This window comes from Mesoplodon bidens (assembly GCF_964165515.1).
Source record: "Mesoplodon bidens genome assembly, chromosome: 19".
Lineage (NCBI taxonomy): Eukaryota > Metazoa > Chordata > Mammalia > Artiodactyla > Ziphiidae > Mesoplodon > Mesoplodon bidens.
The window spans coordinates 51,131,702-51,156,333 of NC_138179.1; the positions used below are offsets into that span (position 1 = coordinate 51,131,702).

At 40.6% G+C, this 24,632-nt stretch overlaps 1 protein-coding gene across 6 annotated transcripts in view; it reads right to left on the bottom strand.

The window, feature by feature from the left end:
• ATP6V0A1 (ATPase H+ transporting V0 subunit a1) overlaps positions 1–24,006 on the bottom strand; it is a 55,834-nt gene extending 31,828 nt beyond the window's left edge. For 2 of the 6 annotated variants that reach the window (XM_081219505.1, XM_081219504.1), the window contains exons 1-8: positions 23,867–23,948; positions 21,804–21,967; positions 11,676–11,754; positions 10,395–10,492; positions 9,285–9,413; positions 2,822–2,904; positions 2,170–2,296; positions 227–309 (exon numbers count right to left, since the gene is read on the bottom strand). In XM_081219505.1, the coding sequence (XP_081075631.1) occupies positions 227–309; positions 2,170–2,296; positions 2,822–2,904; positions 9,285–9,413; positions 10,395–10,492; positions 11,676–11,754; positions 21,804–21,920 (716 nt within the window). In that variant the 5' untranslated portion in view covers positions 21,921–21,967; positions 23,867–23,948. The other 4 variants (XM_081219503.1, XM_081219502.1, XM_081219507.1 and 1 more) reach the window with 3 other exon arrangements.
• Between the last annotated feature and the right edge of the window lie 626 nt (positions 24,007–24,632).

Below are 24,632 nucleotides of genomic sequence, written 5' to 3' on the forward strand. Positions count from 1 at the left end.
GGCCCACGTACCGCAAAACAAAACAAAACAAAAACAAAAAAATAAATAAAATAAATAAAAAATAAAATAAACTTAGGCCATTTCTCATTGTTTAAAATAACCTTAACATTATTAAAAGATATATTCACCGTGTCAAGGTGAACTAACAGGGTTTGTGTTTCTCTATTCTCTAGGCTTAATAATAGGTGGCTTGGATGCACCCTCAGGGGAGGCACCTTCCTCTTACCCTTCACAGATTTTCTTGACTCTGTTTTTCAGCTGATCACCTTGGAAGAAAATGATGAACACAGACTTGTGCACGTAGTCTCCCTAGGCCCCAAACCAAAAACCAAGAATTCAGACTTATAATCCAGAAGAAAACTTCTTAAGTAACTTACTTTCTTGGTGATATAGAAACAACTGGAATCTTTTAAGGATATGGCAACTGTGTATTTTAACCACTACCCTCAATCCATTTCTTAAGCTCCACTACGAGAACATTTGCCCTGTAACCTCTGATTCGCAAAAATCTTTCTGTACTTGTTTTTCAACTCAACCAGGAGATTGACATGGATGCAAAGATGATTCTCTTAGAAGAATTTAGCCCTATTTACCAATTCAACTTTAAACTGAATACATCTTATATTGCCTAAATGACATAAGTACAGAGAAGAGCGAAGAGAAGGAAGCCATTCCTGCCTATTCCCATGCTTAGAAACTCCAGATAAAGGGGGCTGAATAACTACAAGGAACTGAGTAGTTGGGAAGAATGCTGATGCAGAATCTCATGATTCATGCCCATTTACACCTTAGGGGGCAGGGAGGAAGGCAATCCATTCCAAATACCAAGTTTATACCTGAAGTATGAGGCAAAGGCTAGAAGGAAAGATGAAGAAAATAAGCTATAGTGGGTGTCAACCAGAATTGTCTCCGGTTGCCTGTATTTTCTCCTATTCCTATAGAGCTTTTGTAACAGGAAAACAAACAAAATTATAGGAGGATAAGGAGGGAAGAAGAGTGAAGGAGTGAAGAAAGTAAGGCTCAAGAGTCTGAAATTCCTAAGTTCTCTAGGAATCAACTGGAGCACATTCTTCGCGCAGCTGCTCTGCTGTAGATATCCAGACCCTCCCTTACTCGATTTGTTGATAAAATAATGTTTCTGTTGCCCAGGAACTTGGCTGAATATTCCTGAGGACAGCTCCACACTAGGTGTGACTGCTGACTACAATGTCTCTACAACCCAAGGACAGCCTTCAGTAAGACCATAACACTGCTCCTCCGTGTAAGGAGACACTCGCCGTAACCTAAGTGTCACCACACCCCTACTCGGTACCGAGGAGAAGATCCATTTACCAGGATCATTTCTAGTTGTATGACCCACCGACTCTGAGAAGCCTCATAATTCAACCTCTCTTCTTAGGTAGAAAAAAGAATACTAATTTAAGAAACCCAAAAGACACTTGAGAACATAAAAACCAACTCCAGGTTTCTAAATAATACTAATACCAAAGTGAAATAAATTTTTTGCAGAACATTTAATCTTCTTTGCTTGTCATCCCTGAAATTAGGACTCATCATTCTAAATGTAGGTTTATGCTAAGAACTCTGTCCCATTATGTCAAATGCCAAGATGCTAAGCTACTTCTACTTTCCAAAGCATTGGGTGGGGAAGATCATCCCATCTTGTACAATATAAATCTTTAAACTAAGTTCCTAAAACTCCCAACAAACAAGTAGACAAAAAACTTTACCAATTAAAGTTTCATCAGCTTATAAAGATCACAGTTTAGAAAATCTCTCCTCTTTTTACATATGGATGTTACCAGACTTGGAACTAGATGTCTTTAAGTTAATTTTCATAGAAAGTTAATTTTCTTTGGGTCCCAGATAAGTAACAGAAAACATATAAAGCTAAAGTTTAAAATAACTGGAAAAAACATACTTCTAATCAAAATAATACCTACAAAGGTAAAGCTTGAAAATATATATGTATACGTCACATATACATCGTATGTACACACGTGATGGAGGTAAAGAGGAAAAGAGCAGCCCTTCAAATTCATAGATCAAAGCAGAGTAAACCTAAGGGCTCCTCCATGGGAGGGTCAGGTTCAGGTGGCACCTGCTGCGTAACTGCTCTGAGCTCCTTTTACAAGACCTACTCCATGAGACGCAATTTCCTTGTCTTACAGTCACAGGATCCTCCAGGGGGTTCTCGATTTCAGCCTGCCGCAGGAACACATTCCCCCGGCACACCCGCCAAAGCATGCGCTCAAAAGTAGGGATGCGCTCCCGGTTGATCACACCAGCCACGAAGCTGTGGGGAGAAGAGCCATATTGGGAACTATTCCACGCCACAGTATGGGAGGAAAGTGAGAGCAGGGGGCAAAGACGCCAAACAGGAGAATATGCATTTTATGTCAAAAGGGCTGCCAGGGCTTCCCTGGTGGCGCAGTGGTTGAGAGTCCATCTGCTGATGCAGGGGACACAGGTTCGTGCCCCGGTCCGGGAAGATCCCACGTGCCGCGGAGCGGCTGGGCCCATGAGCCATGGCCGCTGAGCCTGCACGTCCGGAGCCTGTGCTCCGCAATGGGAGAGGCCACAACAGTGAGAGGCCCACGTACCGCAAAAAAAAAAGGGCTGCCAAAGTCTGATTCCTGGACTCAGCAGAGGGTTGACAGAACAACTCAGGAACCGAATCCAAAGCGACTTAGCAACACTTCACAATGGGCTCAGAAGAGAGGGCATCCTGGAAGCAAGTGAATGCCCAGCCTCACCGCTCTTTTGAAAAGCAAAAATGAACATGACCCCACTGAGTACAGAGGGCTGAAGTGGTACGTACCCAAGTCTTAAAGGCGTGCCTCTTCCCATCTCACTTGGCTCCAAGAGGGATGAGGATTCTTCCAACAGGTCTGGATCCGCCATCTGCTGATGATGCAATTCAGCCTGAATTCACAAATCAATTAATATCTAATGAAAATAGTTAGTGGCATGCAGGGAAGGAGGAACCAGGAGATAAGTTCAGAAAATAAAGATGAAAAAAAAAAAAACACCAAAAGAGAAGACATACCTACAAAAAGAAGTCAAAAAGAACAGGGGAAGAAAACAAAGGAAAGAAACAAGAGGTAAAGGAAGCAGAATTACCCCAGTAAAGCATCTGGGGAAATGGTTTTAGAAATAAGGAATAAAGGAAAAAACATTAAATGATGGTAACACCTGTATAAATCTGTTACTTGGTGGAAACCATTTTTTCTCTTATGTTTCCCTGAATGAGCCATGAAAGTACCAAGAAATACCTTTGCATATGGATAGAAGCTAAAGTGTTTCTTCCTTTCGAGCAAAAACAAGGCAGCTCTGCAGATACATTCAACACCAACTTTCCAGGCAGCTACAAGCTAGAATTTTCTCAGGGTAAGAATGCAAAAGATGGAGACTCTCTTTCTATTTTTTTTTTTTTTACAACTTTATTGGAGTATAATTGCTTCACAATGGTGTGTTAGTTTCTGCTTTATAACAAAGTGAATCAGCTATACATATACATCTGTTCCCATATCCGTTCCCTCTTGCGTCTCCCTCCCGAGACTCTCTTTCTAAGGAAGAAAGCAAGGTGTTGTCACCGTCTTGAACAGGAGAAAGATAGAAGGGGCATCTCCAGATTTCTAAGTTTTCCACGCTCTTAAAAATTCAGAACATGAGAACTTTCAGCATGAACACTGTAAAAAATGCTCCAAACCATGGGATTTAAAGAGTATTTCTTTGTCCAAAAGGATAAGAAGCACAATAGCTGGGCAGGCATGAGCCTCCGTTGCATCAATAAAGGGAAGGAAAAGTGAAAACATATCTGAATGTTCTAGTTTCTGACCAGGAATCTAGGAATATTAAAAAGTTCACGTAGAAAAAAAAAAAAAAAAGCAAAGGGCTTCCTTGGTGGCGCAGTGGTTGAGAGTCCACCTGCCGATGCAGGGGATGCGGGTTCGTGCCCCGGTCCGGGAAGATCCCACATGCCGCGGAGCGGCTGATCCGGTGAGCCATGGCCGCTGAGCCTGCGCGTCCGGAGCCTGTGCTCCGCAACGGGAGAGGCCACAACAGTAAGAGGCCAGCGTACAGTAAAAAAAAAAAAAAAAAAAAGTTCACGTAGGCTTTACAGTTTCAGGATTCTTGAGAACATAGCTTAAGCCAACAACCTAAATCAAGTGAAGTGAAGAAAAAGTAACAGATAATAAGCCAATATAGAGCATGTGGACTAGTTTGATTGTTTAGATTTAAAATGATTTCCACCATGACAGTTTATACAATAAAATGAAAGAGGAGCAGGATCTTCTCAGACGTAGGTCTACATTTCCTAGCCTCTCTCTTCATAATACATCTTACCACCTTTCCTCTCATCAGGAAGGAGAAGCTACCCTAAAAAATGAAGGCCAACTGACTTCTCCACTGACTGACCTCCCCAACTTCAATATCCATGCACTACGTGTTTGACCAAAGACTAGAAGTAAGCCAGAATAATCTTCCTTTTCAAAAGCAAAACTAAACCAAAAATCAGGAGAATTTTTCTCTATCATTTTCACTCTAAATTTCAATTTGATTCTATTTCTGTCAACCCCACTATCGAAAAAATGCCACGTGGGAACCCCTCTTGATAAAGTCATAGGACCATAAGTGTAAAGTCAAAGGGTGGGGGGTGGGGAACTGAGTATAAACCAGATGATAAGTCTGAAAGTCTAAACAAGTGAAAGCAATTGTTTGGGAAGTAAATTCTAGAAGCAGGATCTACTCTCAACAACCAAAAGGGAAAAAAAAAAAAAAAAAGGAAGGATAGGCACTGGGTACACCAGAAGTGCAGAGAAATACTGTCATGAGATTTGGAAAACTTTAAGATGAGATAATGGGGGCACAGGTTACCACTTGCCCTCAAATGGAAGCTTACGGGGCTCTTTTTGTTTCTACTTAAAATCAGATCAGCTGACTGCAAGCCACAGGCAAGTTGTTTTGAGGATCCAGGTGACTACTGCCTTTCAACTTGCTCTTAGGGTGTCCCTTGCCAAAAACCAGTGAAACTGACTACTACCCACAAGCCTCCTGTCTACTTCCCTACATGGTTCACAAGACCTGGTTTACGTAAACCATAAAGATCAGACTCGGTGCAAATATATGTGCTCTAAAGGGGAAAACTGATGGAACAGCAAGTAGTGTTTAGCAACTAGACTACTCCAAAAAGTATATCCAGAATTCTCTGGGAATTAAAAAAACAAAAGAACAAAAAAACCCCAACAGAATTAAAATTAAATAGAAATTTGCAATAATATTCTAATTAATAATTTCACTATTTCATACTTAAGAATCCTAAGTCTTAGAGAGGAAAGTTAAAATTTGTCAAATGAAATAATTGTGCCTGATGAGAAACTAGATGTCCACAACCACTAACTGAGGGCCTTTAAAGCAATACTGAAAACCATGTCATCAAGTATCTAAATACTAATCTGGGTTCTCTAATAAAAGTACTGCCAAGGTTCTTCTCAATTATTTGCTATGCCCGCTGATTTACCCCTTCCCCCAGTCAGAATTCTAACACCATGCCTTGAAAAAAGGAAGTAGCAGAACTTCAGTAGTTCTATTTCTGCACTTCAGTATAAGCGGCACATCCAGTTCAAGCTACATTACCAAGAGCAAACACTTCCGTTTCCATCTACATTGAGAAAGAAATTATATTTCTTCACCTAAGGTATTCACTCAAGCCCCAAAGGAGATGGCAGATGGGAAACAAAAGTAAAGAAAGCAGATGGATGGAAAACTCAGAAGGAAAGGAAGGCAGGGATCTGCATGCCATTAACCATTACTTTTCCAGTCTTCTTTACGCTCTCATATGTTATGGTGCTTATGGTAAAAGATGCAGAGAAATCTCTCCAGCTCTTACAGTTCTTCATAAGCAAGAAGACTGAGAAAAGGATAATCATTAACAAGTCATTTTAAATGCTCTGGATAAGAAATGGCTAAATCAAATTTTTAATCATTATAAATCATAGGAATATTCAATATATGTTTACTTCTCCCTTTCTACACCCTTGGCCAATCATAACCCCTATGCCTGGAGATGCAAAGAATCATCTTCTGATTTAGCCATTTTCTGCTAACTCATTATTGTAAATTACTGATCATATTCACCAAATTATATTAAAAAAGAAGGGTTTAAAATTGGTAGTGTTTCAGGCCACTTGCAAACATTATCATCTCAGGCATGGAAGCAAGTCTCATGAAATTCTACATCTCTGAGATTTGAGGGTCCCAAGTTTCCTCATCTCTTGCATTAAGTAAAGCGTGCCCTCGCATGTGCAGACGTGCTTAACTCTGTGAGGCCTTGTCTCCTATCGTGGCAGTGACACCTGAGACTGCTGTATGGCCACAGCAGGGCAGGGGCTAGTGAAAGGGACCTGGCTGAGACAAAGAGCTAATGGTAAGAGCGGGCAAGACACTGACTGGGCACTAGCAGAGAAAAGGAGGAGTGGTGCTTGCCAGAAGACTCCTCACAGGGGAGTGACAGGGACTGATGCCGAAAGCAACAGAAGAACCGCTCACAGCCAAGGCCTCGTGCTCAAAAGTACTTCCAGAGATTAAAAACAAATGTTTTGCACGAGTAGGAGGGGGAAAACAATACAAAATGGATAGGGCGTGAAGGTCATGTCTGCCTTCTCAGGATGAGTGTTTCATGTTTAGACCTATTAATCACAAAGAAAATTCCTAAGCCCATAGCTACAATTTTAAAATCTTGTATCATCTTGCCAAGTGGTTCCCCTTATTTTTTAAAAAATTTTTATTGGAGTATAGTTGATCTACAATGTTGTGTTAGTTTCTGCTGTACAGCAAAGTGTATCAGTTATACACATACATATATCCACTCTTTTTAAGATTCTTTTCCCATATAGGTCATTACAAAGTACTGAGAAGAGTTCCCTGTGCAATACAGTAGGTCCTTATTAGTTATCTATTTTATATATCCTCTTATTTTGTTTTTACTATTTTCTTAATTATAAAATTAACAGTTTAAAAAACTGTTTCCATTAAGGGAGTCCATTTGTCAGTCTTTATTCAGAATTTCTACCAGAATGAACTAGACTAGGAAGCCTATCCCAATCCTTAAACTCAGGAGGTTATGAAAAACAGTTTTATACATCTCAGCAACATCCCAGCAGTAAACTAAAGGCTATATCAAAAGGGAAAGAAAGAGGAGAGAGGGTAAAAGAATTAAGTCCCAAATAATGATGAAAGTAACTGAGCTTTGACCTTGAGGCCAGATTTACTTTGGATCTGTGGGCAGCAGCTTGGACATGTATAGAAAAGCACATGTCTGTGAGCACAGGGAGGCACTGTGTTCAGGGATGTTTCCTGATATGAGTAAGTGACATATTCCTTGAACAAAGGGACCATGTCTTACCCATCTTATGCTTTACAAACAGTAGGTGCTCTTCAAATGCTCTGTGAATTAATGAGTATAAACACAATAATGTTTTCACAGTGAGTACACTGGAATTCCAGATGATTTATTCATGAAAACCACTGGGCGTTAAGTGGCCGTGCCTGCTGCAAAAGACCTGTAACACCTGGAAAGAGTTAATCACACTGCCCCACACCCTTTTTTTTTTTTTTTTTTTTTTTTTTTTTTTTTTTTTTTTTTTTTTTTGCGGTACGCAGGCCTCTCACTGTTGTGGCCTCTCCCGTTGCGGAGCACAGGCTCCGGACGCGCAGGCTCAGTGGCCATGGCTCACGGGCCCAGCTGCTCCGCGGCATGTGGGATCTTCCCGGACCGGGGCACGAACCCGTGTCCCCTGCATCGGCAGGTGGACTCCCAACCGCTGCGCCACCAGGGAAGCCCCCCCACACCCTTTAATGTTATATCGGGGACTGGTGAAAGAAGTCACCATCAGTCTCAAAACTCTCAACTCAGTGAGCAAACTGAATATTCACACCAACCCTCTCCTGGTATGTAGCCAGATCCTGATTCTCAGGAAGACTGGGCAGTTAAATTCCTATGAGCTTTTCTCCTTTCCCTGGCTCCAAGAGATCCTTTTAATTAGCATGGCTTCTCTGAGTCACATCCTTAGTTTGCTAAGGAATGTATCACATCTTCAGCTGACTTTCTCTAGCCCCCCGGTTCTCACACTAGCATGCTTCAGAATCACCTTGTGAAAACAGACTGCTGGGCTGGGCACCACCCTCAGAGTTTCTGATTGAAAAAGTCTCGTGTGAGGACTGAAAATTTGCATTCTGACAAGTTCCCAGGTGAGGCTGATGTTGCTAGCTGGCAACCCCCTGCTCCAGGCTAGAGAACCAGTGAGTTTTTCTTTCCTCGAAAGACAGAAATTACAAGTAAAACTGAGGACATATAAGATGCTAACTAAAATGGGCCTTCTATTTTTCAAAAGCTTTGCTCATTTTTGTTGTTGTTGAGCAAAGGAAATAAAGAACTTATGGGAAGGTACACTGAAGAGTGACTGGGACAATCTCTGAAATGTCTGATGTTGTTAATCTGGTGGCAAAGACACCTACTGAAAAGAGAGTTACCCGTATTTTAGGCCATCAGAAAAAGCACGTCCAGGCTGAAAGCTAAGACTCCTCCTCAGGTTTAATTAGGAGAAGGAAGCCTTCTGAAAGGCTTATTCCAATCCTTTCCATGGGATCACCTCAGCAAGCTGTCACCTGGCAACTTAGTCACCTACATTTTTAACCCAGGAACTTATTAACATTTTTTCCCTACAAGGTAATAAAGTTGAGTTTATATGAAAATCCAGGAATTTCAAACAGGCATCCTACCAATTTTCCAAACAACATAAAGAAAAGCTCTTGAAAAATTAAGTGTGATGTGCAATCTGGAGTACTTAAAAATGTGCTCAAAGGTTGACAAGCAAACATAGAGGATAAAAATTAAAATTTAACGACAAAAGGTTTGGAGATTAAACCTTTGTTATAATTTCATGTATAACTAACTGTTTCCTGTTGCTTCAACTTTAAGCATATACTTACCTTAAAATGTAAAAATTTCATCTAACTATGTTTATACAACTACTTTAGGGTTCCCTTCCCCATCTTGAGATGAAAAATTGCTGAAAATGCAAAATTATACAAAACCATGGCTGGCTGTGTACTGCATGAAAAATGGAACATAATCTGACATTTCTTCAACTAAAACAGGGTGCAGAAATGGTATTGCTTTCAAACTAGCAAATTAAAATAATTATTGGAATAAAAATATGGCCCACTTGTGCTGGTGTAATATCAGCTGCTCAAATATTAAAAAGAAATAATAGTCTGACCTCATCGAAAAACTGCTGAGTTTTGCGAAGTATAAATTTTAATTCAGTCAGTTCCAGGAAATTTCTCTTCAGAGCTTCCTGGTTTGTGTTGATTTCCTTCAGTTCATTTTCAATCTTCTCAAAATTGGCCTACAGAAACAACAACAACAACACAAAACCAATTTACTCAAAGGAAGCTCAAAATGCTTGCTCTGAAAGACAGATGAATTCATCCATCCCACAGAACGCTTGCCACCCAGATGGTTCAAAGGTATCTTTGAACAACACAGCAAGTACAGTCAGCCCTCCATATCCTTGGGTTCCATACCTGCAGATTCAACTAACCATGGTTCGAAAATATTTGGGGAAAAACATTTTCCAGGAAGTTCCAAAGAGCAAAACTTGAATCTGCTGCCCACCAGCAACTATTTACCTAGCATCTACATTGTATTTACAACTACTTACATAGCATTTACATTGTACTAGGTATTATAAGTAATCCAGAGATAATTTAAAGTATATGGGAGGATGTACATAGGTTATACGCAAATACTACAGCTATTTTATATAAGGGACTTGAGCATCAGCAGATTTTGGTATCCGAGGGAAGGCCTGGAACCAATCCCCTCAGATACTGAGGGACAACTGTATTGTGTTTTTACCAGGGCAATTTTCTTTATGAAAACTTTTTGGCTTAAAATCGTCTTTCTCTGTCTATAGATTCTGTTGTACACTTGGTTAAATTCCTCAGGGGACTTCGAATAGATAAAATAATTATTGAAAAGTTAATGAAAGGCTATTCATTTAGTCTATGAGATTAGTAAATTACTGGATAAATTAACATTGATCCAATAAAGTTTCAATAAGCCAATAAACATTTATTTAGTCGCATGTGATAGTATTTGAGATACCACAGTGTTTTTTATACCATAAAAAAGCAAATCCCATTCTTGTGGATGGGATTCATTTAAATCCCATCCACAAGAAACTTGCTGCAATCAATAGACAACTGCTGTTGCAATCAACAGACAAGGACAGCAAGAATTATTCTACTCTCCAACTACTCAGGAAATTACTCTCTGCATTTAAATAGAAAGAAACTTATCTGGCTTCCTCAGAAGAATTGTTTACCTCTAAGTCAATCATGTCCCGGGGGAAGGGCACCTCTGGGTTTTCGCCAGTGTCCATAATTGGGATATTGGCTTTCCTTATCTCTTTCTCAACAAATCCTAGAACGACAGAATCGAAACATTCATGTCTAGCTGCACATGTCTGGAATTGCCAATACTTGAGGAAAAAAATAATAAGACCCCAAACCTGGCTAAAAAGAGCTTCGTTCTAAGAAAGACACTTTTACATAAAAAAGGCAGATCATGGAAATCCTTTTTTCTCCACATTCCTCTTCCTCCTACCCTACCGTCTCTAAAGCATAGCTACCCCCAAACAGGCTTATCATCCCACTACTGTCTTCTTTCCCTCTTCTGATATTAAAACTGGTCCTCATCTGTGTCAGCTCTCTACCCTTTGTGACTTCTACTGTATGACGGTTCTGGTCACAGATACTGTTGGCAGAGAAGAGCTACAGAAGAGTGCGATTCAGTAGAATATTTGAAACTTAGCACACTAGTGAGACAACTCCAGCCTACACGGGTTTCATTAAATTTGAAAACAGGTCAGTTTTGACTTAAAAAATACAAAAAACAAAGCACAGAATAAGGCCCCAAAACACCAGAAGAGGAAAGTGTTTCAGGTGATAACTACTGACTTAGTTTTTAGCACGGGGACTAAATTCACCTAACAGCTAACCGAAAGCTGGCATAGTATAGTAGAAAGATCTTGGATTTTGAAGACAGACAACCTGGATTCAAACACTGATCCCATCATGACAGCTTACGTTCTTGGGCAAGTCACTTAACCTCTCTAAGCTTTGGTTTCTTCATTTACTAAATACGGGTACTAAATCACCCATCTTGAAGGAATGTTGTGGGGAATGAACAAAATAAAGTATATGAACACCCTAACTCTCAACAGGACCTTAATAAATGTTAGATTCTTCCCTCATAAATAGCTCAAATTAAAAGGTGGCTATGCTGACATATAAAATTGATGGTGTTCTGGGTCCTACCTCTCAGAATTCTACAGGGTAGTACTGCCATAAAACCCTTCCCATAAAAAAATAACCAGTATTTTTCAGCTTGCAGCCTTGTCATCTCAAACGAGGTTTCTATTAAGCACCACCTAGCTCAAACACCACACGTCTACTCGTGCACAAGAAATTCATCTTTACATCAGACTGCAAGATTTTTCCTCTCTTCTTTTCCTCCTGTAGTATTTCCTTCCTTTATTAAGAGGACTCTAATTTAAGACAGTGGCTCACTAGAGGAACATCAGACAAGGCCAAAATGCACATACGAAGCTTTCGATCCATTTCTTCACATCTTCTAACTTCATTCACAAATTTCCGCTGGAAAACGTTCACATCTGGATTTAACTGCAAAATAAGAACAGAATACCAAATATTCAAATACTACATTTCCTCTCTTTCATAAGCAACACATCCTGCAAAGTGAAAACCTAATTTAGTGTCAGTGTATGATGCGACACTAATTAAAACTTTCTACTGATCCACACAACCTGCTTTGGGACCAGTCACACCAATGAAAAGTAAAATCCCCTCCCTCACTGCTGCAACATATTCCTGGAATGGAGGCAGATTAGACAAAGCACGTGGCACAAAATGTTCTTCCCGGGCCAAAAGTCTCAGTGAGCACAACCACCTCCCACATGTGGGCAATGGATATAATAGAAGCTCTGCCTGGCAAACTTCTCTTGTTCTTTTGCCCCAGGGTCTTCACCTTCTAGGTGAAAGGCTGGTGTATTCAGTCATACATCACAAGTAATTTTCAAAGCAATGTGACAGATATTCTGGGAAATGCAAAGAAGAATAAAACAAGTTCCTACTCATTAAGAAGCTTGCAAACGAATAGAGAAGAAAGATGAATACAACCAATAAGAGAGCATGTGATAAATTCCATAAAAGCAATACAAAGAAAGGATTATAGTTACTCAACATTTGTGGAGCACCAAGTATGTCTCAGACACTGTATTAGGCAGTGGCATAAATATAGAGAATAAGAGATATCCTAGCTTTGAAGAGCTATCAGCCCCACAGAAGAGAGACACACACCGATCAATACAACTTTTGTGATAAACGTTATTAAAGAGTAAGCAAAATATTGCTGGCAGTTTCCTATACAGTTAAACATATATCTACCTACCTCATGACTGAGCATTCTACTGCTAGGCACCCGCTTAACGGGAATGAAAACGTGTCCACAGAAATTTGTAAAAGAATGTTTACAGCAGCTTTATTCATAATCGACCCAAACTGGCAATGATCCAAATGCCATCAACAGGAGACTGGATAAAGACACTGTGATATGTTCGTACCATAGAATGCTATTCAGTAATAAAAAAGAATCAACTACAGATATATACAAAATGAGATTAAATCTCAAAAATACGAGGTTGAGCGAAAGAAGTCAGACATAAGAGTCTGTAATGTATCATTCATTTACATAAAGTTCAAGAACAGGTAAAACTAATCTATGATGGTAGAAATCAAAACAGTGGTTACCTATGATGGGTAGGGGCTGACCAGAAGTGTGCACGAGATAACTTTCTGGGCTGCTGGAAATATTCTATATCTTGACTGGGGTGGTGGTTATAAGGGTATATAAATTTACTGTACTCCTAAGATCTATGCATTTAATTGAATATGAAGTTTACCTCCATAAAAAAGAAGAGGGGGGCTTCCTTGGTGGCGCAGTGGTTAAAAACCTGCCTGCCAATGCAGGAGACGTGGGTTCGAGCCCTGGTCCGGGAAGATTCCACATGCCACAGAGCAACTAAGCCCACGAGCCACAACTACTGAGCCTGCGCTCTTGAGCCTGTGCTCTGCAGCAAGAGAAGCCACCACGATGAGAAGCCCACACACAGCAACGAAGAGTAGCCCCCGCTCACCACAACTAAAGAAAGCCGAGCACAACAACGAAGAATTAGAATTAGAATTAGAGTTACCATATGACTCAGCAATCCCACTACTGGGCATATACCCAGAGAAAACCGTAATTCAAAAAGACACATGCACCCCAATGTTCATTGCAGCACTATTTACAATAGCCAGGTCATAGAGCAAGCTAAATGCCCATCGACAGACAAATGGATAAAGAAGATATGGTACATATATACAATGGAATATTACCCAGCCATAAAAAGGAACGAAATTGGGTCATTTGTAGAGACGTGGATGAATCTAGAGACTGTCATACAGAGTGAAGTAAGTCAGAAAGAGAAAAACAAATATCGCATATTAACACATATATGTGGAACCTAGAAAAATGGTACAGATGAACCGGTTAACAGGGCAGAAATTGAGAAACAGAAGTAGAGAACAAACGTATGGACACCAAGGGGAAAAAGCAGCAGCGGGTGGTGGTGGTGGGATGAATTGGGAGATTGGGATTGACATGTACACACTGATGTGTATAAAATGGATGAGTAATAAGAACCTGCTGTATAAAAAAAATAAATACGGCTTCCCTGGTGGTGCAGTGGTGGAGAGTCCACCTGCCAATGCAGGGGTGCAGATTTGATCCCTGGTTGGGGAGCTAAGATCCCACATGCCTTGGGCCAAAAAACCAAAAAGCATAAAACAGAAGCAATATTGTAACAAATTCAATAAAAAGACTTAAAAAAAATTTTTAAAAAGAGCAGAAATGAATAAAAGTTCCTGAACAAAACAAAGTCAAAAGCTGACTTTTTTCTTTTATTCTTCTTTATCATTTTATTTGTTATCATTTTTTCTTAAAAGCTGGTTATTTAAAAAGACAAAATGGATCAAATTTTTTTTTTTTTTTTTTTTTTTTTTGCTGTACGTGGGCCTCTCACTGTTGTGGCCTCTCCCGTTGCGGAGCACAGGCTCCGGACGCGCAGGCTCAGCGGCCATGGCTCACGGGCCTAGCCACTCCGCGGCATGTGGGATCCTCCCGGACCGGGGCACGAACCCGTGTCCCCTGCATCGGCAGGCGGACTCTCAACCACTGCGCCACCAGGGAAGCCCGGACCAAATTTTTATAAGACTGAAAGAAGGCATAAATAAACATAAGAATAAAAAAAGTTCACTACAGATAGAAATGTCAACAGTTAAAATATACCCATCTAGAAACACCAGGCCTAGAAGGTTTAAAGATAGGTTCTTTCAAAGACTAGATAAGCCCAAAGCTTAGAAAAACTATTCCAACGAGGAGACAAATGAAAGGAACATTACTCAACCAATAACTGAGATTGGCCAGTATAATCTTTTTTTTTTTTCTTTTGCGGTACGCGGGCCTCTCCCGTTGCGGAGCACAGGCTCCAGACACGCAGGCTCAGCGGCCATGGCTCACGGGCCCAGCTGCTCCGCGGCACGTGGGATCCTCCCGGACCGGGGCACAAACCCGTGTCCCCTGCATTGGCAGGCGGACTCTCAACCACTGTGCCACCAGGGAAGCCCACCAGTATAATCTTTACACCAAAATAAGATAGGAATAGTTTAAGAAAGGACAATTACAGACCAATATCATTTATAAATATAAATGAAAAAATCCTAATAAAATTATTAGGAAATTGAACCCTAAAATTCTTTTGAATACACCTCATGACCAAGCTTCCAAGGCTTACAGGGATGATTTTACATTTAAAAAAATCTATACAAATGGTCTGTAAGCATATGAAAAAGGCTCCACATCATTAGCCATGAGGGAAATGCAAATAAAAACCACTGTGAGATACCACTTCACACCCATTAGGATGGCTATAATAAAAGTGTTAGAATTACCACATGACCCAGCAATTTCAGGTACATACTCCTGGACATATACCCAAAAGAAGTGAAAATAGGCACTCAAACAAATACTTGTACACGAATGTTTATATAGCAACATTATTCACAATAGCCAAAATGTGAAAACAACTCAAATATGTTCAGCAACTAATGAATGAATAAACAAAAGGTGGTATATACATACAATGGAAAATATTCAGCCATAAAATGGAGTGAGTACTGATACATGCTACAACAGGATGAATCCTGAAAACAATACGCTAAGCAAAAGAAGCAAGATACAAAAGGCAATGTGTCATATGATTCCATTCATAGATAATGTCCATCCAGAATAGGGAAATCCAGAAAGACAGTGGTAGATTAAGTGATTGCTAAGGGCTGGGGCGAGGGAGAGATGGGGAGTGACTGCTATGGGTACAGGGTTTCTATGCAGGGGCGATTAAATGTTCCAGAATTAGATAGTGGTGACAGTTACACAACCATGTGAATGCACTAAATACCACTGAACTGTACACTGTAAAAGGGTGACTTTTTTGGTATATCTCAATTGAAAAAAACATAGGCAGTGGAATCAGACAATCCTGGATACAAATCTATGTGTCCCTGGGGTATTTTCATCTGTGCTGCAGGTTCCTAAACTGTAAAATAAGAGTGGTAGGTTCCACTATTGAAAAGGAGGTTCTACTTCTCAGGTTGCTGTAGGAATGCCTGCAGTAATAATGTAAAATGTTCAACATGACATCTATTCACAAAATGTAAATTGTCCTTATGATCCTACATGTTGGACAGTAAGGGACTGAAGAATAGACAAGAAGTATGTCAAAGAGAAGAATGAATGAGGGGACAGATAAGCCACAGAAGATTTTGAACAAGTCGAGCAACGAAACATGTCTTGTCCCTCTAAAACCCAGGGCAATATCTTTTGTATAGAAGATAAGTAACAACTAGTTCTATACTGAAACCACTTCTTATACTGAAACCACTCATTTTAATATGCTGCATATTTTCATACTTAAAAAAAGATACAAATAAGAAAGAAAAGTACAGATACATGCTACAATATAGATGAACCTTGAAAACATTACATTAAATGAAAGAAGCGAGACACAAAAGACTACTTATTGTATGACTCCACTCACATGAAATGTCCAAGAATAGGCAAATCCACAGAAACAGCAATGAAGATTAGTGGTTACCAGGGGCTGGGGGTGGGGAGTGGGGCTGGGAGGAAATGGGGAGTGACTGTTAATGGCTACAGGGTTTCTCGCTGGGGTGATGAAAATGTTCTAAAATTGATTGTGGTGATGGTTGTACAATTCTGTGAATATACTAAAAGTCATTAAATTGTATACTTTAAATGGATAAATTGTATGGTCTGTGAATTATATCTCAGTAAAGCTGTTAAAAAAATTAGTAGGAAAAAATATGGCTACGTAATTCACCAAATTAACAGATTAAAGGAGAAAAAAACATGGCAACCTCAATAAGGAAAGGCATTCAATAAAATTCCACAACCATTTGTGACAGTAACTTCAGAAAATCAGAAGTTGAAAGGAATCTGCATAATCTAATAGAATTTTCCAAAAAATTAAGAATAAATGTCTTATTTAAATTATAAAAAATTTAAAAGATTCCCCTTAAAGTTAGAAGCAAGACAGGCATACTACATAATAGATACAAAGCATTTTGCCCTATTTCCTTATTAACAATAATCCCAATTTTGTTTAGGGCAGCAACTGCTCAGCTGAAAAAAAAAGAAAACCACCACATTTCCCAGACTCCCTTGCAGCTAGAGTATGCCATAATTTTGGCCAGTGATAAATTAGCAAAGTCTGCTGAGGGTTTCTGGGAAAGTTGTTTTCCTCCATATGTAAGTACTTCCCCCTCCTCCTTGCACTTCTTTCTTCCTGCCTAGAATATGGAAGAAATGCTGGGAGCTGTGGTGGTCATCTATAAGGACAAAAGCCAAATGCTCAAGGATGGCCAAAAAGAAACACAGAATGATCTTAGGACACTGATGACAGTGTGAAGCTGGGCTTCATGTTACATGAGAAAAGTACACCCTTAACATTTGGGTTTTCAGTTACATACAGCTAAACACAATCCTAACCAGTATTAGCTTGCTCTTACTCTTCATCAACACCTTATGTTATTGGGACTTCTCTGGTGGTCCAATGGGTAAGACTCCGAGCTCCCAATGCAGGGGGCCCAGGTTCAATCCCTGGTCGGGGAACTGGATCCCGCATGTGTGCCACAACTAAGAGTCTGCATGCCGCAACTAAGAAGGCTGCATGCTGCAACTATGAGCCTACATCACAACTAAAAATCCCGCATGCCACAAGGAAGATCCCACCGCATGCCACAACTGAGACTTGGCGCAGACAAAATAAACAAATAAATAAATATTAAAAAATAAATTAAAAAAAAGTTATGTTATTAAAGGTGTCAATGGATACAGTAAAATAAGAGAAAGAAAAGGAAAAGGATTTGAAAGAAACAGTTCACTCTCTGACAGTGCAGTAAAAAAGATTATATCAAATGTAGCAAAATGTTAACAACTGGTGAACCTACATGAGAGTATTCAGGCTTGAAATTTTTCAAGATAAAAATTTAGGAGGGACTTCCCTGGTGGCGCAGTGGTTAAGAATCCACCTGCCAATGCAGGGGACGTGGGTTCGATCCCTCGTCCAGGAAGATCCCACATGCCACAGAGCAACTAAGCCCATGCGCCCCAACTACTGAGCCTGCGCTCTAGAGCCCGCGAGCCACAACTACTGAGCCCACGTGCCGCAACTACTGAAGCCCATGCGTCTACACCCTTGCTCTGCACCAAGAGAAGCCACCACAATGAGAAGCCTGCGTACTGCAACAAAGAGTAGCCCCTGCTCGTCGCAACTATAGAAAGCCTGTGTGCAGCAACAAAGACCCAACGCAGCCAAAAATAAATTTAAAAAGAAAAATTTAGGAAAACAGAAAATGCTAATAACAAAAAAGAAAAATAAACTTTATATATATGACAAAATATACCAAAAACAGAGGGAAAAGACAAGCCACAGCCTGGAAGAAGTTATCAGTAGAGGATTAGAAAAAAGATTAGCTTCCAGAGCACATGAAGAGCTTGAAAAAAAAAAAATCCTACAAGTCAATACAGAAGACAAGCAAACCCAATAGAAAAACAGGCAGATAATATGGACAGACATCCATGGAAAATGAAACCCATTATGTCCAATAAACAAATAAGAAGAGACTAAATGTACTAATCTAGAAAATGCAAATTAAAACAACAGGATACCACTTCGCAACCATCAGACTGGCAAATTTCTTTCTGTCTGAGCACAGAGGTGTTGACACAATTGTGGAACGACAGGTACTCTCAACCAGTGATGGGAGCATGAACAGGTACATTCACTCTGAAGTTCACTCTGATAACATCTAACAGTTAGGGATGCACACGATGCTCAGCAGTGTGCCTCCTGGTTATAATCCCTGGAGCAGCAGCTGGTCCATGAGATCAATACCATTTTCTTGTAACACTAGGACATCATTTGCCTTTTTCATTCTCATTCTCTCATGAGTGCTTCAGTGAAGTTTTCCAGAGGCTCATGAGATACATCACAGCAGACTGACTGCAGAAGCAAATGAGAATCCAGCTTTCTGCTAATTCAGACACTAAAAGATTTTCAAAAGTGTAAAAGCAATATCCCTCTTCTCAAAACTATTTTTTGTTTTGGAAAACATAGCTATTTTTCATAAAAATGTTATGATAACATGTAGTGGGTTTATTATTATAATTTTTAAATGATTTAAAAAGTAAACACTTAAAACATTTCTCAGTTTTAATTTCCAGTACAATAATATCGCTAACTATAACTCTTATAAAAGCCCTCTGGGGTCCTCAATTTTTTAAGAGTCTAAAGAGGTCCTTAAACTAAAAAGTTTGAGAACCACTGCCCTGGAGAAACTATCACACATGTATACCACAAGACATATATATGAATCTTCCTTGCACCACTGTAGAGCAAAGAGTTGCAATCAACCAAAATGTTCATCAAAAGGAAAAAATGATAAACTGTATATTCTTACAATAACTATATAGCAATTTAAAGGAATGAACTAGCACTATCTGTATCAACATGGTTAAATCTTACAAACATTAAATTTAAAAAGTACTTGCTGAAGGATACACACAACATGAAACTATATACATAGTTATAAAACATATAAAATTATACTATATATTATTTAGTGATACATACATACATACACAGCAAAAGTGGAAAAAAAAACAAGGGAATGATAAAAGCAAAGATTGTGGAGATTACCTTTGTGGGGGAGGAGAGACAGGAATGGCAGGGAAGAAGGAGACACAGGAGCTTTCAATTATTTGTAGAATGTTTCTCTTAATTAGATAGTAGAAACAGAGTTACAGGCATAACTCGTTTTACTGTATTTCACATTATTGCACTCTGAAGATATTACTTTGTTTTACAAATTGAAGGTGTGTGGCAACCCTGCATTGAGGAAGGTTGATCAGCACCATTATTCCAACAGCATTTGCTCACTTCGTGTCTCTGTGTCACATTTTGGTAATTCTCTGAGTATTTCAAACTTTTCCAGTATTATATCTGTTATGGTGATCAGTGATCTTTTGATTGCGAAAAGATTACGACTTGCTGAAGACTCAGATGATGGTTAGCATTTTTTAGCAACAAGCTATTTTTTAATTAATGTATGTACATTTTTTTTAGACATAATGCTACTGCACACTTAATAGACTATAGTATAGTCTATAGCCTACAGTATAAACATAACTTGTGGGAATCTTAGTTCCCCGACCAGGGATTGAACCTGTACCCTCGGCAGTGAAAGCGTGGAGTCCTAACCACTGGACCACCAGGGAATTCCCAACATAACTTTTATATGCACTGGGAAACCAAAAAATTTGTGTGACTCGCTTTATTGAGATACTCACTTTACTGTAGTGGTCTGGAACTAAAATAACTATTCATTGTATTAGTCCCTATAATGTTTTGTATGACTGAAATACAACATAAGTAAAAGTTAAGAACACTGAATAGACACAATGGGTGTTAGGTAGGGAGACACCATAGTACCAGATAAAGGATTGCAAATTAAGGATGACTTAGGTTTGATTTAGGTTTCAAGTCTAGAAAACTGGAAGAATATTGATGCATTAGCTCATCTTTAGAAAGTCAGGATGAAGAAATAGTTTGTTAAAAGGCAAGGTGCTGGGATTTAGACATAACAAGCTTGAGAAGCAGAGATGACAAAAATCTTTTTGTGGGGGAGGTGGGATGGGGGGACAAAGGCCTCCTGAGCTATTTTATTTTATTCTTTTTAATTGAAGTACAGTTAATTTACAGTGTAGTGTTAGACAGAAATCTTAGAGAGTTGTTAATTCAGGGATGGTGTTTGGGAGGTCAGGACCAGAGACACAGATTTGGGACTCGCTGAGTAAAGATGGAAGATTTGAGGAGAGATGAGATCACCAAAAGAAAAAAAAAAAAGTGATAGGGAAGATGTGGGTACGGAGAAGCTTAGCCAGAGAGAGCAATGAAAAGAGTTTCGGGAACACTGACACCTGTGGCAGGAGTAAGGAACATAAGAGAGAGGTTGGTGGAAGACAGCAATGAGTTTTCAGAAAGGTAAGAAAAGGAACCAGAGTCGGGGAGGAGAACATTTGAACAGAGTTGATATAAAAGAGTTCAAAGAGAATAAGGAATAAGACCACATCACTGGATTATATTTGTGCAATTTTGGCTCAGACTGAGAACTTCCTGAAAGCTTGCCAATTCCAGGAAGCCAAAACTGATTAATTCCACCCCTTTCTGACCACTCCTCTTTCATCCATCCATTCATTCCAACAAATACTGATTATCTTTTATGTGGGCACTAAGGATATAATAACGAAGGTCTCTGTCTTCCTGGTGCTTAGATCACAGTAGAAGAGAGATTCTTTAATCAGCCAGTCACACCCATGAATGGAAAATCACGACTATGATGAATGCTATAAATGAGAGGTACATGGAGCTTTGAGGCTGCATAATGAGGAATGGTTACCTGCCCCCTCCTTTCAGCAGCGTAGATTGTGCCTTCAGATTGCAAGCCCCATAGGTCATACTTTTTTTATATTCTTAGACTGTCCATTTTCTTTTGATATCTCCTCCAAGTGGCCAGCATAATGCTTCAGGACAATGGGTATTCAGTATATGCTTACTTATATACTATATATCTGTAACTGGATGCTTCAGATTTTGTAATAAATATGTCCTATTGTATGGAAGAGCTATGACACTTTTTTTTTAATACCGTACTATGGGTATTAAGGAGCGCAAAACCAAGGTGCAAGCCTTGAACAGGTTAGTTTGGTGTCCTCCACCTGCATCCCAAGCAATTACCTTGAGAATGCTTAAGATTATTCTCAAAGCGGTAGCTAGTAAAAGTATGGAAGGATTGGCACAAAACATTCTCATCTCTACAAAGACAACTTGAAATGTACACTCTTCCAATAGTAAGCCAGTGCTATAATGTTATTTTTGAAAATAAAAAGCAAAACGTTCGTCTTAAGGCAAATTGGCCATGACAGGAAAAATAGAGTTCAGCGGTAATCAAGAAGCAGCCCCATAACTACTTACATCACGAAACTGAACCTTTCCGAGTTCTCCTAATTCACTGACACAACAATAAGCAGCTTCTGACTGTAGAAAAAGCTGGGCCAGTGTCATCTCCTCACTCCGGAAAAGCTCCCCCATGGCAGCAGAAAGGACAGGTCAACTGAGTACCTGGATTTCTCTCCAACCTAAGGCAAAAAGAGAAAATTATATGACCTTGGAATTATCAAGAGGACTGAGAGCAAACAACACCCCAGGAAGTCTCTTCCGTTTTGCATTTCATTTCTTCCACTCCATGCTGACAGGTCTTTAACAACTGTTTTGACATCCTTAGAAAGACAGAAAGGAGAAATTCCAATGGCTGTTACTGAATCTTCTCCCAGAGAGTGTCTGATGAACAGTCACTTCCTTTGCAGTCGACGTCAGGATTGAATGACAATAATTTGGGACATCTCAATACATAAGAATGTATTCAGATTAAAAACAGGAACTGGGAATCTGAAACAGCTCTTTAAATACCTTGGACACAATATTATGAGGCAGCTGACATTTTTTTTTTTTCCTGTGTCAGGAAACAAACAGAAGAGACCCCGGTTCCCCTGTCATAAAGCATGTCTCCGTTGCATCTAGTTTTCTACCCTCTACTGCTAATTTCTAACAGCCAAAGTCCCAGCACTGCCCTAAAGGTACGGCTATCTTAAAGGGTTTAACTTTCCAAACTCCTCAGAAAACACCATTTTCTCCCAAAAGAATCTAAACACATAAGCATTCACTTAAAAAACAAAAACAGAAAAACACAGCAACAGCTTACACATTAAGCTCAATTTCAAGTCAAGCATGACAGGAATACATGGTAATGACAAAGCAATTTTAAGTCACAGAGAATAAGCTTTGGACCTTCGCAGCTTTCTGTTTCTTATCCCCACCTTCAAGATTAACTACATTCTTCCATCTGTTAAAGCTTCGCGTGAGTGAGCCAATAAAGATTTCCTTTTCAGTCCGTCTTACCGTTACCGGGTAGGAAAGACAATTGGCGCTATCAGTGGTCCTGAAACTGCAATTATTTATTCTCAATCAGCTATTGTAAGGCACAGGCTGTACAGAATCTGAACTCAACAAAATGTAAGGTATTTTTAGTACCATGAGGGCATCCCTAATGATAGGTGAAACTGGCATCAAAGGAAGAGCTATTCCTCCGGAAGCCTGGGAGACATTTTGAGAAATCCGAATGACAAAACCTTTGTGCATTTGACGTTCAAGGCAGCAAAACCACGCATTCAGATATAAGCAAGAATTTCTCAAGAGATCATGTAGCTTGCCTTTAAGACTGCCTACACCTGAATCATCCAAAACAGCTGTTAACAGATCCCACACTATCCTCAACAAGAATAGATTCCACAACCTCTAAACACATAAAATTATGCCAGATCAGCATAGTTCAGAGGCTGCCGATAATGACAGCCTCCAATGAGTTGCCTCCCTGTTTCTGTTCTTTAATGATTACAAGTCTCCCTAGAACATCTCTATCCCACTGGAACCAAAGAGAAAACTAAAAAGGTCACAGCAATTCGGGCGCGTGGGGGTCGCAAAAAAAAAATATGAAGAAACGGTAATCCTGCGCAAGAGGAGTCCAAATAAAGTGCTCCCGAGCCCTGCCTCACGACTGTCATCCAGTCCTCGCCTCCTAACGAGCCGTTCAAATTCACCTGCCTCGTTTCCTGTCTACCTAGTAAGAAGGAGGAATTCTCTGAGCCCAGGCACACCTACCTCCTGGAGTGGGGAATAAAAGGGGATAATCCTCAAATGGGGAGCCCCTTTAAGAAGCCCCCCAATTCTTCAGCCTACCCAATAACCTTCAGTTCCTCCGCCTTCCACTTAAATGACGTAAGGGATCGGGGCCTCCAAAAGGGAGTGCACCTCCTGTTTCTCTGCCCAGAGGAGGGGTGCCCGAAGAGGGGTGAACCCCCATTTCCTCGAGACCTGAAGCCCCTGCTAATTCCTTTGACAACCGAGGGGGCCGTTAGAAAGGTTTGTTGTGCCCCTCGGAGGCCGCTCCCTGCCGCGCTGTACCTACAGGCCCAGCTCACCTCCAGCCGCGGGCCGGCCGCCGCCAAAGCCGCCGCCACAGACCAAGCCCGCAGCCTCCGCAGCTCAAGCCCGCACCCTCCGCAGCTCAAGCCCGCAGCCTCCGCAGCTCCCGGCAGCAGCACCTCGACGTGCGTGCGTCCGCAAAGCCCCGCCCCCGCGCTGCCGCCGGCCTCCGCCCCCACGATGACCTCATTGCCGTTGGCCAATGGGGTGAGGACTCGGCCGGAGGCCTCATTGCGGAGTCGCGGGGGCGTGGGCGAGACCCTGCGTGCTGACGCCATCTTGTTCCCGCAGCCTCGGCTGCCGGCCCCGGGAGGGCGGGTGTGTGGGGCGGGCGGTGCAGGTGCTCTAGGCCTTAAGTCCTTGAGCCCTTCAGGACCTTTTCTCACTAATATGTATCCTTGAGGCCAGGCTGCCTGCTTTCTTTATTTTCATACCCAAGGAATTAATTCACACCTTTTTCCTCCTCGAGGGAAGTAGCATGAAGGAGAGGGATTATTATGAAATGACTGGAGAGCTCGAGCAGAGCTTTAAAGGGCTTCCAGCTCCAATCTGCTCTGCGCACGCGCGCACACACACACCCTTTTTCCTTATTATGCAGGGGAGAAAATTTCAGCCCTAGAGTGGAGAGCGACTTGCTAAAGGTGCTAGATCCTGTAGAGGAGCCCTGATCGGGGGCTCATTCATTTAAGAATAGAGAACCCCTCTTTAAAAAGGTACTTGCTTCGGGCTTTCCTGGTGGCGCAGTGGTTGAGAGTCCGCCTG